Genomic DNA, 18631 nt, shown 5'->3' with positions numbered 1-18631 from the left:
CTTTATTCTCCAGCTCTTTGGCTTGGTTGTATCTTTTGGCTTGAGAGCCACCAAGAGAGAGACTAGGTTTGAGGTGACAGGATTCACCCGCTGGCACAGCTCAGCTTCTCTCAAGAGACTGCTTATTTTTGATTTTCTATTTCTCTTTCCATCATCTGGTAATTTTTTTCTTCTTCTGAATTTACTAGTTCAGATTCCCAAGAGAGGGAACCTGGCTGGCTCTGCTAATAAATGCTGCCACTCTCACTGATAGAGAAGTTGTTGGAGACTGATTGTAAGGTTGGGGGCAGTGTTTTGAAAGCATCTGGCTGGTACCTCTCCTGTTGGGGGTATGGTCTTGGATAAAGATTAGGATGTGAATGTACTTTAAAAATGTAAGGACTTTAAAACATTTCATGAGTGTTGTGTCTTGAGGCACCTTTTAAAGGGGAAATTTTTTTCATATATAGAATTAAAGATAAGTATATTTAAGGTGATGCAAATATTTAAAATTATTAATATATAAGAAACTGGTGGTGGTTTAGGAGAGATTTCAAAAAAGATTATTTTAGAAAGCTGAAGTATATTCTTTTTCATTTCTTCTAAACTTCCTTGCCTCTGTTTAATTTTTTTTGTGGGGGAAACATTTTGTTAGATAAAATGTCACACATAACACATGAGAAATGGTATGGTATAGTGGCAAATCAAAACTCTTTGATATAAAGCGAAAGCAAAGATGTGGGGAATGAGAAGAGCTGATCATTTCAAAATTAGGGGCAAAGCAGTTAGCTGTTGGGGAAGGCTGTGGCTGAACAGGAGGTGGGGAGTGGGTGGGGGTGAAAGAATTCCACCTTAGCATGTTAAATTTGATATGCCTATTAGATATTCAAGGAGAGACATCAGTAGACAATTAAATATTCAGTTTGAGGGAAAAAAAAGTCTGAATTGGAAATAAAAAATTAGATATTGACAGTGTCTTAATACTTAAAACTATGAGACAGGAAAAGACCACCAAGGAATATGGAGAGACTGTCTCCTGAAAGTACCTGACTGTTCAAACATTGGAGAAGAGAAACAGCAAAGGAAACTTAAGAAGGATGTAAGGAATAATAAAAATTTAAATTAAAATCTTTGTATACAAAAAAGCTAAAGTAAAAAGGGAAGAATAAGATGTCTTAAGAATAATGGTAGTTTCCTAAACTTGCTGAACTATATTGGTGGAATTAACTTTGCTAAACAAGGGGGTGACAGGTGGGTTAGTCAGTTCAGCTTCATATCCTTTTACAAGTACTAGGCTGTGTGTGTGTGTGTGTGTATGAAAGAGAGAGAGACCTATAAAGTTTTATTTTTGCCTTAAAATCTATATTAAATAAATCACTCATGCTGGAATGTGGTGATTTTCAAATGACTTACATATTCAAGGTCCTCTTTCATCATCATTTCTTTTTCTTTTTTTGCAGTGATTTGCTGTCCTCTGAATATGTGGAGAGACACATTGAACATGGAGGGAAGACTGTGGAAGTAAAAGTAAGTAAAATTTTTCTCTTGGGGAAAACTCTGAGAATCTTCTAAGTGCTGATGATGATTTTAATTTTCCTTGATACTTCCAATATACAATTTGGGGGTTTTTATATTTCAGAATTTATCATTAAAATGTGTCACTGGCTTAGGGGAAAACTTAGTTATCAGTAAAAGAAGTCTTGGTATACTACAGGAATTTCTGGAGTTATGCTTTGTGGGATTAATATTACTGCAAGTAGTTTTCTTTTAGATTATATCACAGAAAATAATTTCTGAAATTGGCTTTTAAGGTTAGCACTGAGAATGAAGAGGTGAAATCTTGAGTCTAGGGTAGGTGCCTGGCTTTATATTCATTTGGAAAAATTCATCTGGAAAAATTATGAACTTACTATGTCAACAGGGATGTCCCAGAGAGTTTTAAATCCCTGGAGACAGAAATCTCAGGATACTGTTTCTTGTTGGGTAAACTCTGAAAAGGATTTCTTACAAATTTTTTTTTTCCGATTTATAAGTGGTAGACCCAAGTTTGATCCTTGGGTCAGGAAGATCCCCTGGAGAAGCAATAGCTACCAACTCCAGTATTCTTGCCTGGAGAATTCCATGGACAGAGAAGCCTGATGGATTACGTGTGCAAGGGGTTGCAAAGAGTCAGACACAACTCAGCAACTAGCACTTTCACTTTCCCAGGCATGAGGATGTGTCTTTCTTGTCTACTGATGATGTTGTCTGAGGTATATGAGACCAGACATCAACCAGGTGTTTCTTTAGGACCAATTTTAATATAAAGAGTTTTAGCTAAGTGTTTTGTTCTTCTGAACAGAAGTTTAAGAAATAGAGTTTGTCCTGCTCTTCCATGTGCTGCTTTCCAAACCCAGTGCCTTCCCTCCTCTTATAAAACATGTAAACACTATCCTGACTTTTGTGGTTATTCTTTCCTTACTTTTGCTTGTAGTTTTATTACCCAAGTGTGTCCTAGAGTTTAGTTTTGCTGAATTTTTTTAAAAATCAGTTTTTAAAAACTCTCTTTCATTCCATTGGTTTCCCCTTATCCTTCTTTTTATTCTTCCTTGCAGTTTATTTGTTGAAAAAGCCAGGTTATTTATCCTGTATAGTCTCTCACAGTCTGGGTTTTGCTCTTGATTGTAATTTTATATTTACAGTAAAATGAAATACATTTTAGTGACCTTTCCTTAAGATAATGATTTGTATTATATGCAAGGCATTCTATGTCTCATTGAAGGAAGTTTTATTCTGATCAGAGAGGTGCATAATCCTGATCTTGAAGTTCTATTAAACCTTTTTTCCCATCAAAGTTTACAAAGAAAGGTTTTAGGCTGAAAAACATGATAAATACTTTTTATGTGTTTTTTTAAATAAAATATATGAATATCATCTTTCACTTACATTTATTTCCAATTCATTTAAAAATTAAATTTGAAGTTTGTCCCTTCTGTGTGTTTAACACAGGAGAACTTCTGTGTGTTTAACATAAACTTTAAGAATTTAAGTGCGAAACCTCAATTAATTAGAATATCCTGGGAACAAAATCTTTTTGTTTTGATTGTGTTGAACTATGGCTCTGGATTTTTAAGACAAAAGAAACTGGAGTTGATGAGGAGCAGTGAATAAGTCCAAACCATGCAGTTTGCTATTTTATTGCTAGCTAGCTTTTTCTGTCTTGAAGCTGAAAGGTGCCAGGATTTTGATTAGTCGAAGTGTCCCATTACATAGGCTCTGGTCATCAGTATTATAATCCTAATAATAGTAATCACTAACATTTATTGCTCATGATGTGACAGTCATATGAATTTATATATATTCAATTCTCCAAACAACCTGTGATTATAAAATAACTATTATTCCACTTGACAGGGAACTGAGGTACAGAGAGGTTACATAACAGGCTGAAAGTAATGGAGGCAGGAGGGGTAGAGCTGCAGTTTGAATCTAGGTTATCTATCTCTGGAGCTGACTTTTACACCATGCTACCTACCATATAGTCTACGTCTATGGAAAAGATTGAAGGCAGAGGAGAAGGAAGTGGCAGAGGACAAGATGGTTAGATAGCATCATTGACTCAAGGGACATGAATTTGAGTGAACTCCAGGAGATAGTGAAGGATGGCATGTTGCCGTCCATGGGGTCATGAAGAGATGGGCCCGACTTAGTGACTGAACAACAACAGCAAATGTAAAATAGGATAGCCATACAAAGTGAAATGTATCTTATTTAGACTTATTATATATATATCTCATTTTCTAGAGGTTCCTAACAGTTGTACCTTTATGGTTTTATCTTTAAACTGAAAAGGTGGTCTGTGTAATGGGCCTTTAGGTATCCCTCTCAAATTTGGTTATGCGTTTGCGTAGCTTTTCGGTAGCATCAGTTGCCTTGGGCAAAATTGATAAAGACATGCTCTAGTACAAAGCCTGTTTTATTTTTCATATCTCAGGAAAATTGCCATAGTAGGAGTTTTAGAACTCTGGGACAGGAATGGTAAATCTTCTGTATTTATGGATGGGGAAGAAAGTAGATTTCCTTGGAGTCAAAAAGTAAAAATAGACATCTTGGAAGAAATATGATTTATTATTGTATCATTACCAATGAATGATCATGACCAGTCACCAGTGTTATTAGTTCTGGTAGTATTTGGTTAAATTATTTGATCTCTGGTGATAATGATCATAAAGTAATAACTGCTGGGTGTCTTTTTTATTAGTTCAAATTATTTTCTAGATTGAATGTGACCACTCCTAACCTGTCCTTGAATCAGAATCCTAATCGTTAAGGATGGATATGTAGAGACACCCGTTTTCCAGTATTGACTTTTGACTGGCACTTAACTGGTTACTGCCCATTACTTAATTGAATTGAGTGCACTCAGAGGTCATTGTCTCAAAGTCCTAATTGGTTCCGTCAGTGGCAGTAAGAAGATGGATAAGAAGGCATTGGAGAATGGGTCAAGGTTGAAGTCTGGAGATTGGAGAGTGCTGTGTGTTGAAGAGGAGGCGTCAGAGGAGAACATGTTTGCTTAAGGACTGGGAGAGGTTATTGTGACAAACCGGCTCCAGTATTCTTGCCTGGAAAAAGCCCCTGGACAGAGGAGCCTGGCAGGCTATAGTCATTGGGGTTGCAAAGTCAGACATGACTGAGTGACTGAGCAGAGAGAGGAAACCTTTTACTTGGATGGAATGGTGGTGGAATTTTCCTTAAAAAGTATTGTTTAGGCAAACTGAAATGGCCATGGTCATTTCTGGGAACTGAGTATCAGGGAAGTTGATACAGAAGCAAGGAGAAAGCCTGAGCGTTTTCTTACAAGATAGCTTTTCTCCTACTGGTCACATCCATCTCCCCTCCCTGAGGTTTGGCGGTTCATGAACATTTCTAGCTCAGCACAGTACTGTCACCCAGCAGGAGGCTGTGCTCCAAGGAGACTCCCTCTGCATTCAATTCAATTTTTAAAGTCAGATTTCCAGCTCAATTCTATTTTCTTTAAAAAAAAAAAAAAGATATACCTTAAAAATCCTGTCTTAATCGTTTTGTCTTCCAAAATGAATGTGTCAATGACAGGCGAAAAAAATACTAGTGGAGGACAGCTATAAGAAATCACTTAGAAAACTTTACATGTGATAACTGTCAGGACTATGGATACCTTCCTGGCTTATGCTAACTTTCTAGTGTCTATAAACCTGAAAATCATCCATATAAAATTGCTTATGATCTTGAATTGTATTCAGGTTTTCTCATATTATTTTCTAGATTTCCCCATGAGGAAAATAATTCTCAATACTTGAGTATTTCAAATGTGCACAATGTGTTAAAGAAATAATGTTTCTTAAGGTATCTTTTAAGAATTTTTTTTTTTTAGCAAAAAAAAAAAAAATACCAACCCACAAGTGATTATATGGTGCTATAAAACATTGTAGACTCCTTTATTAGGAAAAAATCTTCTCAATTATTAGTGACAGAATTTAATTTATTTAAAATGTACATTATAGTTTAGTGACTTCATTCTGCTTCTCCTTTTTTAAAAAAATAACACCTTTACTTAACATATCCTTTTTTTTTTAACATATCCTTTTATGAGGTGTAGATTTTTTTCCAAACTCGTTGCATATAATTGAATGGTACATAAATGCTTGAACTGTTTCTTTTTTTAGTCACGGGGAGCACAAAAATAGCTAGTCAGCTGCCAAAGTGTCATTACATATATTTATTGCAGCAGAAAAGATGAACAAAGGGGTTAATCTGTTTTTACTTATCCTGCATATCCAGTTTCCTTATTGATTCTCAGAACTGCATTACCATCCAGATTCTCAGTTCTTTCTATAGAAGCAAGAAGAGTAAACGATTAAATAGAAAAGAAAAACCAGACCTTGGTACACAGTAAATTTTGCTGCATGCGTTAGTACAGAGCCTCCAATACTGCTGCATCAGTGATGAATCTTTTTTCCAAATAGCTTTTAGAATATCTTTGTTTTTGAGGCTGTCTTTGAGATGAAATGCAAGCAATAGCCACAGAATCTATACAAAGTAGCCAAGTAATCTATACAAAGGCTATTTAAAATCTCTGTCTCTCTCTTTTTAAGGAGAACAACTCAGCAGCAGTACTTTTCCAAAATGTCTTTCTTATTTACATCTTTTCCTTATGCTATAGAAACAGGCTTTCTGTCTTGAATTCTCACTATAGTAGCTTTTCTAGAACTTCTTGGATATGGGAAGAATACTTAGTCACCTAAATAGTAATGAAGTCATATGGCCTATGAAGATGCTTTTATAAAGGAATTTTTAAAAATGGATCTTTTTATAGTTGTCACCTAAGCTCTTAGTTTTATCACCTTTAATTTCAAATTGAAGTTTCAGGCATTTTCCCTGACTCTGTGGAGACGGGGAGGCATTTATCCAGTAAAGAAACCCAGTAATCATTTTAAGGCCAGCTGAGGGTCAAACTATCAATTAAAGATCTTTAGTTGGTCCTTGAGGGACTCCTGCTACAATGATAGGAATGTTTGGCAGATGCGACTACCCATATGTTAGAATCTGTATTTATGTTCTTCTACTGCACTTTCTGGAGATTTAGGTTAAGGACTCTCAGCACCGAGCCTAAACTCTGAGAGCAGAACCTCTGGTGCAGGATGAAGGAAGACTAAAGATGCAGGTGTCGTAGGTGAGATGGGCATGCAGGTACCTCATACAAGTTATTTTGGCCAGAGAGAAAATTCAGATGTCATAGATATGGACATGATATTTTTTTATACTACTAAAAAATAATTTAACCGCAAATATACATATTTTAAAATTAGATGACTTGGAAACATTTTTTCTCAAGTACATTCTCTGAAAGAGTTTAGCCATGACTTAACATCAATATGACTTGAAATTAAATTAGAATGATTAAAGAAATATTGATCAATATATTTTCCATATACATAATAATTAGTTACTAGCTATAGCTAAACTAGTTTTAAACTTTATTATATTTAATTACTTCATTAGCTCCTAACAGCTGACGTAAAAGATTTTTCTTAACCTCAGGATATAAGAAGCCTGCAAGAATGAGATCTAAATTTTCTAAACGGTAAATATACAAACAGGGTTAATCTTCTAAAAATTTGATTAAGAAATTATTGAATTGAATTTCAGGGATGGTGTGATTCAATTCCAGGATCTTCTAATTCAGAGATGATTCTGTAATTGCAAATAGGATCAGCACAAGAAACTTCCTCCTTTGGGTCCTGTGGGTTTGAGTGGCTTCCCATTTTTAAATGCTTTCATTTTAAATGGTGACTTTGATCAGAAACAATTCAATTTTCTTGTTACTGTTGAAAGAGCCATGATAGTCTCACAGAAGTTTTATGAAGTATTTTAAATGCTGAACAAAAGTGTAACTGGAAAAACTATTATCTGATGGTTGGCAAAGCAAGTCCTGGGCTTCCCTGGTAGTTCAATGGTAAAGAATCCTCCTGCATTCGATCCCTGGGTCAGGAAGACCCCCTGGAGAAGGAGATGACAGCCCACTCCAGTATTCTTGCCTAGAAAATCCCATGGACAGAGGAGCCTGGAGGGCTATAGTTCATGGAGTTGCAAAAGCGTTGAACATGACTTAATGACTAAACACACATATAGGGAGTCCTAGTGAGCTACTTTCATTGATTGATAATCACCATATGTTACTGTCTTACTGTCTTGTATAAAGACTATGCTTTTGTTTGCTATCTATTAACTCCAAGGCTAGTCTCATCTCAGAGGTGAATAACTGCTGCCAGCAGTTTAATGCTCATCACTTAGAAGAGTTATCCACGTCTCACAAAGCCAATCTCATTTTGCTTCCTTAAGGCTATCGGTGGCATATTCTCTCTGGCTAGAGAAACACTCACTTTACCAGAATTTAAAAATATGATGATTTGCTATAATGACTTTATATCAATCTCAAAATTTTGTATTTTTGCAAATAAATAATTATTATACCCATAAGCACTCTAAATTTTACCATCCTGAATTTCCCATTTTGTGCAGTCTCTACCTCGTTGAATTATGTTGATATTCTCAAAGAGATCAACACTGGTAACTGCACAGAAGAATAATAAAAGTAGAATTAGTAGTTGCAGTTGGAGAAATAGCAAACATTTATATGATACTTACTATGTGCCAGGTACTAGTCTAGTAAGTGTTTTACATATTTTAAGTGATTTACCCCCTCAGTAGTACCACTGGTATCCTCATTTTGCAGATGAAGAAACTGAGCACATAAAATTTAACTAACTTTCCCTGGAATTTGGAGCCAAGCGGTCTGATGCTGGAATTCATGCTATTATTCACTATAATTTATGTTCTTTATGGAAACCAATAATTACAGTAGCAGAGGAATCAAAATACAGATATTTAAATCACAGCATTTCATTTTACCATTTACAATTATCAATACATCTTCCTTAGCAGATGTTTTAGTAAGCCATGAATTGGAGATGTAGTCGTTTGGTTTGAGTGAGTCTCTTTTCTTCTAAATATAAAATTTCCATTATCCTAGAGAAAAGTAAATGCCCTCTAAGAATGCCCTATTTTTTCAATCATTTTCTCTTGGGGTTTATTTTTAGTCCTTCTTTGTACTCCTTAGAAGTTAGACTGAGTATTGTTCAGTAGAGTGAATTGCTGTGGCTTTTAAACTGTAACCATATGAAATATGTTGCCGTCTTGCACATGGCAAACACATGGCTCTGTTCTTATGCCCATCTTATTTTTACGTGTACATTTGTCTGCTGTGGAGGAAATGTAAAGTTTTATGGACAAGAGCAGGGAAGCTGAAACGTGTCATCATTCTGCAAAAAAGCTGGATAATATTTTGTTGTATCCCTGCCAAGGTGCTTCAAAACGCCCATCCCCCTCATTCCCCAACACACACACACACACACACACACACACACACACACACACAGAAGAGAGGGAAAGAGCTATACAAATCTCTTAAACAAACTGATAAAATATTTGTTTCTCAATCATACATAACAATTATTCCAGGTTTGTCTCCTAACTTTACTTTTTTATGCACTGTTAGTCATCTATTTAGCATCTTTTTGATGAGCTGGGCACTGTGCATTTTCCTCCTGGCAGGCTTATGCAGACATATGTTCCTCTGCCATCTCGTAATCAGTGTGGTTTCAGGGAGGTCTCAGGTTTCATGATTTAATTCTCTTTGTATTACTGGAAAAAAATTCTTTGGGGATTAAGTAAATTTTGCTTTCCCTTGGGACCAAAGCAAGGTTGCTCTAGGTCAGTCATCATGTATAATGCATCAGCTGCCTTAATGGCATTGTTAAGATTGCAAGTAGTCTTAACTCTGTAGTGTGAAGAAAATATATTGGCCCATTACCAGTTTATACAGGTCAGGTATCTCAGTGCTGGGAATAAGGAGAAATGGACTGTGACAGCTGGTGTCAGCATGAGTTCTGTTTCTAAGCTGTTTGTAACCTGTTTGAGTAGAAGGTCCTCTTTATTTTCTTTCTGTGTAAAAATTTTTTCAAAAAAGTATCTAAATGATTATTTAATCTGTTAATATTCAAGATGTTATCTATAAACTTAAAAAGGCTTGTTCAGTGATAAATTTAAAAAATCAAAATAGCACTAATAGTGTTTCTATATATGAAACCAAGTAGCTATTCTATAATAGAATATTTTTCCTATTTTAATTCTAATTGCAGAACTAATCTTTCTATTATATAATGTCTTATACAAATCTACTTTCAGAAAAAATTTTGAAATCAGAATGAACTGTGATTAAGCAGTAATTTGTGGAAATGTTGTTTTTGATCAGTTTGAAACTGGTTGGAAGCCAAAAAAAAAAAAGAAATCACAAGTTATTCCCTTGGTGTTGTCCCAAACTGGTATTATTTTCTTTTTCATTTATAAAAAATTCTTATTTTCTGGTGAATAAGTGGCTACTATAAAAATAAGAACAGGTAACAACTAGGAAATTGGCATCTTGGCATTTGGGCTTCCCTGGTGGCTCAGTGGTAAAGAATCCACCTGCCAATGCAGGAGACCCGGATTTGATCCCTGAGTTGGGAAGATCCCCTGGAGAAGGACATGGTAACCCACTCGAGTATTCTTGCCTGGGACATCCCACAGACAGAGGAGCCTGGTGGGCTGCAGTCCATGGGGCTGCGGAGGGTCGGACACGACGGAGTGACTCGCACACCATGAAATAGAAAAGGGAGGTGTGCCTGTGCATTTGATTATCCCCATAGGAAACTCCTAAAAACTGAGGCAATGTGGAGATTAAGTGAGATTAGACATTTAGACAGATGAGCTGACATTAGAAATTTCTGGCAGAGTAGAACAACATATGATGTAATTCTTGCCCTTGTAAAGCAGGTGGTTAAGTAGAGGCGATAGGCATAATGAAAATAACTGTCAATAGGTCTTTTACAATGGCAGTTATGAGAGTGCCATAAAGAGAAGTTTCTATTGTTCTGAGAGCATTTGATAGGAGACCTGATCTAGTCTGGTTGGTTAGGGAAGACTCCTTGAGGAAATGAGATTAACTTTGAAGTTGAAATGATAAGTAACAGGAGGTGAAATGGGAAGGGAACAGCTTTTCAAGGAAGTGAAATTTGTATGTACAAAGGCCCAGAGGCCTTGATGTGCAGGACCTTGGTGCATGAGAGGAAGAGGAAGAAACCAGAGAGGATGGGCAGAAGAAGAGAAGGAGACAGTTGTATAAAAGATAGAGAACCTACACTGTTGGTGAGAATGTTAATTGGTGCAGCCACTATTGAGGTTCCTCAAATAACTAAAAACAGAGCTACCTAATAATGCAACAATCCCACTCATAGGTGTATTTTCTGATAAAGCTATAATTTGAAAAGATAACATGCATCCGTATATTCATAGCAGCACTATTCACAATAGCCAAGACATGGAAACACGCTAAATGTCCATTGACAGATGAATGAATACAGAAGATGTGGCATATATATATATGAGTGTTAATTGCTCTTTGAGATCCCGTGGGATGTAGCCCGCCAGGTGTGTCTGTCCATGGAATTCTCCAGGCAAGATTACTGGAGTGGGCTACTATTCCCTTCTCTAGGGGATCTTCCTGACCAAGGTATCAAACCTGGGTCCCCTGTATTGCAGTTTGAGCCACCAGGGAAGTATTTGTGTGTGTGTGTGTGTACGTGTGTGTGTGTATGTGTGTGTGTGTGTGTGAGAGTGTGTGTGTGTGTGTGTATGTGTGTGCGTGTGTGTGTGTGTATGTGTGTGTATGTGTGTGTGTATGTGTGTGTATGTGTGTGTGTATGTGTGTATGTGTGTGTATGTATGTGTATGTGTGTGTGAGTGTGTGTATTTGTGTGTATGTGTGTGTGAGTGTGTGTGTATTTGTGTGTATGTGTGTGTGTGTATGTGCGTGTGTGTATGTGTGTGTGTATGTGTCTCTGTGTGTATGTGTGTGTGCATGTGTGTATGTGTGTGTGTGTAAAGGAATATTACATAACCATAATGAAGATTGAAATAATGCCATTTGCAGCAACATGGATGGACCTAGAGATTATCATACTAAGTGAAGTAAGCCAGACAAAGACAAATATTATATGATATCACTTATATGTGGAATCTAAAATATGACACAAAAGAACTTGTCTATGAAACAGAAACAGATAGACATAGAGAACGTATTTGTGGTTGCCAAGAAGGGGGATGGTTAGGAGAGGGAAGGATTGACACTTTTGGATTAGCAGATGCAAACTACTATGTGTAGGATATATAAACGACAGGATATATAGCACAGAGAACTATATTCAATATTCTATAATAACCCTTAATGGAAAAGAATATGAGAAATTCTTAATTATTCAATTATAGAATCACATTTCTGTACAAGAGAAATTAACACAACATTGTAGATCAACTGCGCTTCAATAAAATTAGTGTTTTTAAAAAAATAGAAGGTAGGAGTATAATATTTGAGCAGAGCCTCAACCCAAACAATCAAGTATGACCTAGTGGAAATAAGATCAAATCTGCCTTTGGACTTCATGTATTGATTATTTTATGCCTTTGTTTTCTCTTCTCACCACATTCTCAATATATGGAAGTGCACCTCTAAATGTCTTTAGAAGGCAGAGTGGTTTTTTGCATAATGCTGAGTGGGGTCAATAGGTAGTCCACACAGCAATTTGACAAGTATACTATCAAGGGTGAAACAGATCACCAGCCCAGGTTGGATGCATGAGACAAGTGCTCAGGGCTGGTGCACTGGGAAGACCCAGAGGGATCTGATGGGGAGGGAGGCGGGAGGGGGGATCAGGATGGGGAACACATGTAAATCCACGGCTGATTCATGTCAATGTATGGCAAAAACCACTACAATATTGTAAAGTAATTAGCCTCCAACTAATAAAAATAAATGAAAAGAAAAAATAGACTGCAATTCATAGACCCAGGAAAATCCTTAGAAACCACCAAATTCAACTCTATCCTTCATTTTATAGGAAAACACTCCCAAAATGGCAAATGACAATCATGTACTCATAGAAATATTGCTGGAAAAAATTTTTTTTTTCAGATTTAGTGTCACTTTTTGACAGATACAATCCTTAAATATTAGTCTGCCTCCCCAAAGGACTTTGTTTGAAAAGTTTGTCCTTAGTAAGCCAACCCTTTGTTTGTACCTTTAAATTAATCTTGGGCTAATTCAAAATCATCCGTGGAGGAATAGAAATGACCATTGAATGCTAGTGTTGAGTTCTTGAACACAGTTTTTAAGGTTCAAGGTATAAGAGGAGAAAGAGATGCTGCAATGCAGCCTTCCTTGGGCAGCTACAAGTTTTCCCTGTTTATCCTTCCTTTTTTTTTTTTTAAAGAGCAAATGGGTGGGTGACAGAATGGAAGTGAAATTAAAGGAGATAGTGGAAAAACAATGTCTTTTTTCTTTACCTCAAACCCTCATATAGTTACATTTTATTAGATAAAAAAAGGAAGAGAAGAAAGCAACAAAAATGTTATTCTTTTCAGATGGAACAAAAATCTTTTTCTTCCTTCATTTTAGGGATAGGCTGTCATTTTTTAGAACTGTCTTCTAGACAATTATATTTCTTCCCCAATGATATTCAAGCATTAGCTATAGAATAAGGTTTTACGTAATACGCATTCTTATGCTTAAGAATTCATATAGAGCAATATATTTAAGCATCTATTATTTGTTAAAATACAATAACGTGGTAGTTTCCTGGAAAGAGTTATAATTTCATGAGTTTATAATTATTTAGTCACTGTATGTGCTTCGCATTGATTTTCCATTCTCTCAATTTAGAACTACATCCCAGAGAACCTGCCAAGTACCCTCTCTGCTTTACTGTAATTTGCTGCTGAGGACCATTTTGTGGGAACCTAAAATGTTTTCATAGTCTGCTCAGACATTGTTATATCAGTGTCTGTAAATGGTTACCTGAGAGCTGAAGAATAATTTCTCTTGCCTATTCTCTGGTTAAAAATAAGCAATTTGGAAGCTCTGTTTGACTTAATAAAAGACGTGAAGGTCAGCTTTACTGGGCTGTGCTTAGTCACTCAGTCGTGTCTGACTCTTTGTGACCCCATGGACTGAGGCCACCAGGCTCCTCTGTCCATGGGGTTTTTCCAGGCAAGAATACTGCAGTGGATTTGCCATGTCCTCCTCCAGGGCATCTTCCCAACCCAGGGATCGAACTCGAGTCTCTCCCATTGCGGACAGATTCTCTGCTGTCTGAGCCATCAGGCAAGCCCAAGAATACAGGAGTGGGTAGCCCATCTCTTCCCCAGGGGATCTTCCTGATCCAGGAATCGAACCAGGGTCTCCAGTTTCATAGGCGAATTCTTTACCAGCTGAATTACCAGGTTCACTGTATATTTGTGTTAAAAGGTGATGAGTATTGTTCAGTGAAGCTATGGGAAAGTAGAATGTCTGGCTAGAGGTAATTAAGATATGGGTTAATCTTTTTAGATGAGGGCTGCTGTGGACACTTGCATTTTATTTCACTGAGCCAAGCTTCTTAGAAGCAAAATCTCTGCATCATGAATAAAAAAATTCACATGGTTACTTGAAAAGAGATGAGAATTTGTACTGTGTTGAATAATGTCCCCACAGAAGTCATATCCCCTGGTACCTGTGAATGTAATCTTTTTTGCAAACAGAGTCTTTTCAGATGGTGATCAACTTAAGAGGAGGACCCTAATCTGTGACTGGTGTCTGTATAAGAGGGAAGTTTAGACATAGAGACACAGGAAGAATGCCATGTGAAGATGGTGGCAGAGATTAGGGGATGCAGCTCCAAGCCAAGGAACACTGGGAACTTGTTGGCAACCATTGGAATTTAGGAAGAAGTAAGGAAGGATTTTTCTCTAGAGAGTATGGCTCTGCCAATACCTTGATTTCAGATTCTCATCTGCAGTTCTGTGAGAGAATACAGTTTTTTTTTGTTTTAAGCCACCCAGGTTTTGCTAATTGGTTATGGAGGTCTTAATGTAAAAACAATTGGAGTATGTGCTATAAGTGCCTGAGCCTACATGTGAGAGGAGAGGGAGTAAGTCTTTAACTTTGAAAAATAGATTACACCTCAAAAGACTTTAACAATTGCTTAGTTAGGATACTTGGGAGCTTTAACTCCTGGGAACCTGTCCCTGTTTTCATGTTTTGTTTTCAACAGCTAACTACCCAAGGGAAAACAGTATAAGGAAAGATTCCTGCACAACAATAAAAATAGATTTTAAGTTCACTGGGTCTGTAATTTTTTTTTTTAACTTGAGAACTCTATGGTCCCTATTTTCTGTGGTGTTCACCACTTTCCAATAAGAAGCTCTTTTCTTTATCACTTTTATATATTAACATATCCAGTGGCTTTCTAGTTCTCTCTTTTCTCCTTTCTTATGGGAACTTTTGCTACAATATTTAAGAATGTTTAATGCAACAATATTCTTATGTATCTTTCCTCTTCAGCAGGAATCATGCATGTTTTTTTAAAACACTTTATTTTTAACTGAAGGATACTTGCTTTACAATATTGTGTTTATTTCTGCCGTACATCAACATGAATCAGTCATAGGTTCATGCATCTTTTAAATAAAATTATTATCTTTTCTGTTAGCTAGATTTGTCTCCTTTTAGTTTTTAAAATGTTTTTTGGTTGATGCTTAATCTGCAAGATCCTAGTGCTTATCAATGAGTATTAAAGCAGTACAGAGATTTGTTAAGGATCATTTAGCTTTAGATGTTGGAATGAGCTGATAATTTGGATGCAGCTCAAACACTTATACCCTGGAATGGAATGACAAACACAAATGTCCAAAGATACAAACCAGTGGCATAAATGAGAGACAGGCTAGCTATAATAAGATGGACAATGTGTGTCTTGTTTGCATCTAATTTGTATCCTATGGGAAAGCGGGAATGTGGGAATGGAGGCTGCTTGTTAACAGACCTCCTAATTTTCAGGGTAAAATGGAAATCCAAGTTTCAACAACTGTGAGGGTCTGAGATTTTATCCTACTTACAAATCAACAAGTTAGGCTGTTTCTGTTTCATCTATGCTGGCAGAAGGCAAGAGATCCTGGGTCAGAGACAAAGAACTTTGTTACTCATGGCAGTAGAAGTAGCCAGAACATCGTTTTCTCATACTTGTACCTTGAGCCTCAATCCCTAGAGGGTGACAGAGGAAAAGGGCAGGTGACACCTGCACACACAGTGTGTTGTGTTACTAGAGCAATTCTGAATGTAAAAAACTGGAATCTTTTATCATAGGAAGTAAACATGCTTGCTCTTTGCTCTAGAGGGAGACATCGCTCTGTCTTCAAAGGCTTTCCACTATGCAAACATCCTTGAAAGGATTGTCCAGTACAATCTTGGGCAATGAGGAGTCCTAGATTATTATTAATATTATAGCAAAGTGTTATTGAGTAACCTTTCAAAAATTATTTCCACGGGTTATATTAAAAATTGTGTTTTAGTTAGTCATTTAAATTAGCCCTGTTTGTATAAGGGTGTTCCCCTGGAGAAGGGACAGGCTACTCAAGTATTCTTGGGCTTTCCTGGTGGCTCAGACAGTAAACAATCTGCCTGCAATGTAGGAGACATGGGTTTGATCCCTAGGTTGGGAAGATCCCTTGGAGGAGGGCATGGCAACCCACTCCTTTATTCTTGCCTGGAGAATCCCCATGGACAGAGGAGCCTGGCGGGCTACAGTCCATGGGGTCGCCGAGAGTCGGACACAACTGAGTGACTAAGCCCGGCACAGAACATATAAGGGTAGTTTAAAAAAAAATATTTTGAAATCTACAGTGAGAGTAGAGTAGAGTCTGGGAAGTATTCATTCATATTCTTGATCCTGGACTTCTGTTTCCCGGGTGGCTCAGTGGTAAAGAATCTACCCCACCTGCCAAAGCAGAAGACGCAAGAGAGCCATGTTCAATCCCTGAGTTGGGAACATCCCCTGGAGTAGGAAATGGCAACCCATTCCAGTATTCTTGCCTGGAAAACTCCATGGACAGAGGAGCCTGGTGAGCTACAGTCCATAGGGCTGAAAAGAGTCAGACATGACTGAATACACACACACATACTAACAAACCAAGTTTTAGATCAGTATAGGGTTGCCAATCTTTTTATTTTGCCATATATGGAAACAGTGCCTTCAGAATACCTAAATCATATTTACCACTGCTACCAGTTCAAAAAGAATGTATATAACAACTAATGCAATATGGTAATCTGGACTGGATCCTGAAACAGAAAGAGGAAATTAATGGAAACATTAGTGAAATATAAATGTTCAGAACCTCATAATCAGTAACATGTCATGTCAGTCTTTTAGTTTTTGACAAATGTTCTCAGGTGATGTAAGGTGATAACAATAGGAGAAATTGAGTGATAGATATGCAAGAACTTTCTGTGCCATCTTTGGAACTTTTCTGTGAATCTGAAATTATTTAAAAATAAAAAGGCTATTAAAATTTAAAATGGATAGTCTTTATAATCAAAGAGAAGACAAGAACAAATCTCAGAACGAAGGACAGTCATATGAAAATTACTTTTAATTGACTGAATTGCCCTTTTTTTTCTTGCTTTGGCATGAACTGGTAAAGATTTTGGCATGCAATAGTGTAGATCCATGGGTTATCAACTGTGTGTTAGTGTTATTTAATTTTAATTTACTGTAAAATGAGATGAGATTTTTTTTCTCTCTGTTTCCCTTAGGGAGCCTGTGGAATCAGATATCCTTATATTTTGTAACTGAACAGATGTTTAACCTATGTCCCTTTTGTGAATCCAGTCTGAGTCTATATAATCCCAGGTTATACATTTTAATCAGGATAAGTTGCTGGATCCTCTCCAAAGTAAAATTTAGCTTTTCTAGGAATTTCCTTGATCCTAATGACCCTAGGGAGACTCGGAATTCTCCCGACTTTAAAATGTCATTTCTCACTATTTAGAGGGAGAGGCAAGGTTGAGGGGAGGGCAGATTCATCATGTCTGTGCCAACCAGGAGGAAACTGGGAAAGAGGCTATTGTAAACAAGCACCTGGAAACAGGTTCCAGCCTTGTAGCCACGAACAAAAGTCCTGTCAGTGCACATGCCTGGGAGAAATTTAGGGTGCAGTCGAGATCAGGGGCAGGTCTTCAGTTCCTGCAAAGGCGAATAGTCTAGAGCATAGCTTCTCAGCCTAAGGCAACATATTGGAATCATCTGGGCAGTTAAAAAAAAAATGCTCAAGTTTCTTCCCTAGAGGTCCAGATATAAATGGCATGGAGTGAGGTTTGATCTTTTATAAAAAGCTTCCCTTGTGCCAGTAATGTGACACTAATGTGAGCCCAGAGTGGTGAACTTCTAGTGTGAGCAAGGATTTCACATATGCAGGAGGATGTCTGATCTGCAGGGCAGAAGCTAGTCCTGGACCTGGTGCCCACCAAGGGGAGAGAGAGCTGTGACTAAGGGAGGACAGCAGGGTCACAAGGGTTACAGGCTGGTGTTTCGATCTGGAAATGTCCACACTAACCTGTCCCTTTTAGAGTGACTAAACTCATACTGATTTGCCTGTGACTTTCACAGATACTGTACTGAATGACCTGCATCCGGGGGACCCCTTAGTTCCAGGCTAATGGGACGTTGATTGCTCTGTCCCTTTTAGTCCTGCTCAAAGCATCCTGTATGGTACCATCTTACCAGCACCTACAAAATGTAGCTTTGCTCTTCCTGTCTGTATATGGTAAAATTCTCACATATTCTTGTTTCTCCTTCCCCGCTCCATTTTGTTTCTGAAAAAAAAAAAAAAAAAAAAAAAAACAGCTGTTTGGGGATAACAAAAGAAGAAATAGAAAAGAACTATGGCTGTTTATATTCTTAATGCTTCAGTTTTAATAGAATCTGCTCAGAAACTAGTGTAAGATTTCAGAGAGCTCAATAAATGAGGAGTTTTAGAATGCAGAGGCAGATGTAGTGAAAAGCAATTGTTTTCAAATTTTAGAGTGCCTGGAAGTCACCTGAGAGCTTCTAGAGCCTCCAATTGAGTATGTTCGGGGAGAGGCTTGACAATCTGCATTTCTAACAAGCTGTTGCTTTGGGGCTGGACCCGACTCTTTGAGAACCACCAACATAAGGAGACTTGACTC

General features: G+C 37.3%; 1 protein-coding gene across 12 annotated transcripts in view; it reads left to right on the top strand.

The window, feature by feature from the left end:
- Window positions 1–18631, top strand: part of ADAM22 (ADAM metallopeptidase domain 22) — a 226019-nt gene that overhangs the window by 115089 nt on the left and 92299 nt on the right. For all 12 annotated transcript variants that reach the window (XM_070467439.1, XM_070467450.1, XM_070467442.1 and 9 more), the window contains exon 4: window positions 1440–1506. In XM_070467439.1, coding sequence (XP_070323540.1) covers window positions 1440–1506 — 67 coding nt within the window. The remainder of the gene's footprint in view (window positions 1–1439; window positions 1507–18631) is intronic.

Source organism: Odocoileus virginianus, chromosome 1 (assembly GCF_023699985.2).
Source record: "Odocoileus virginianus isolate 20LAN1187 ecotype Illinois chromosome 1, Ovbor_1.2, whole genome shotgun sequence".
Lineage (NCBI taxonomy): Eukaryota > Metazoa > Chordata > Mammalia > Artiodactyla > Cervidae > Odocoileus > Odocoileus virginianus.
Note: the sequence above shows the minus strand (reverse complement) of the source record. Positions and strands in the feature narration are given on the sequence as shown.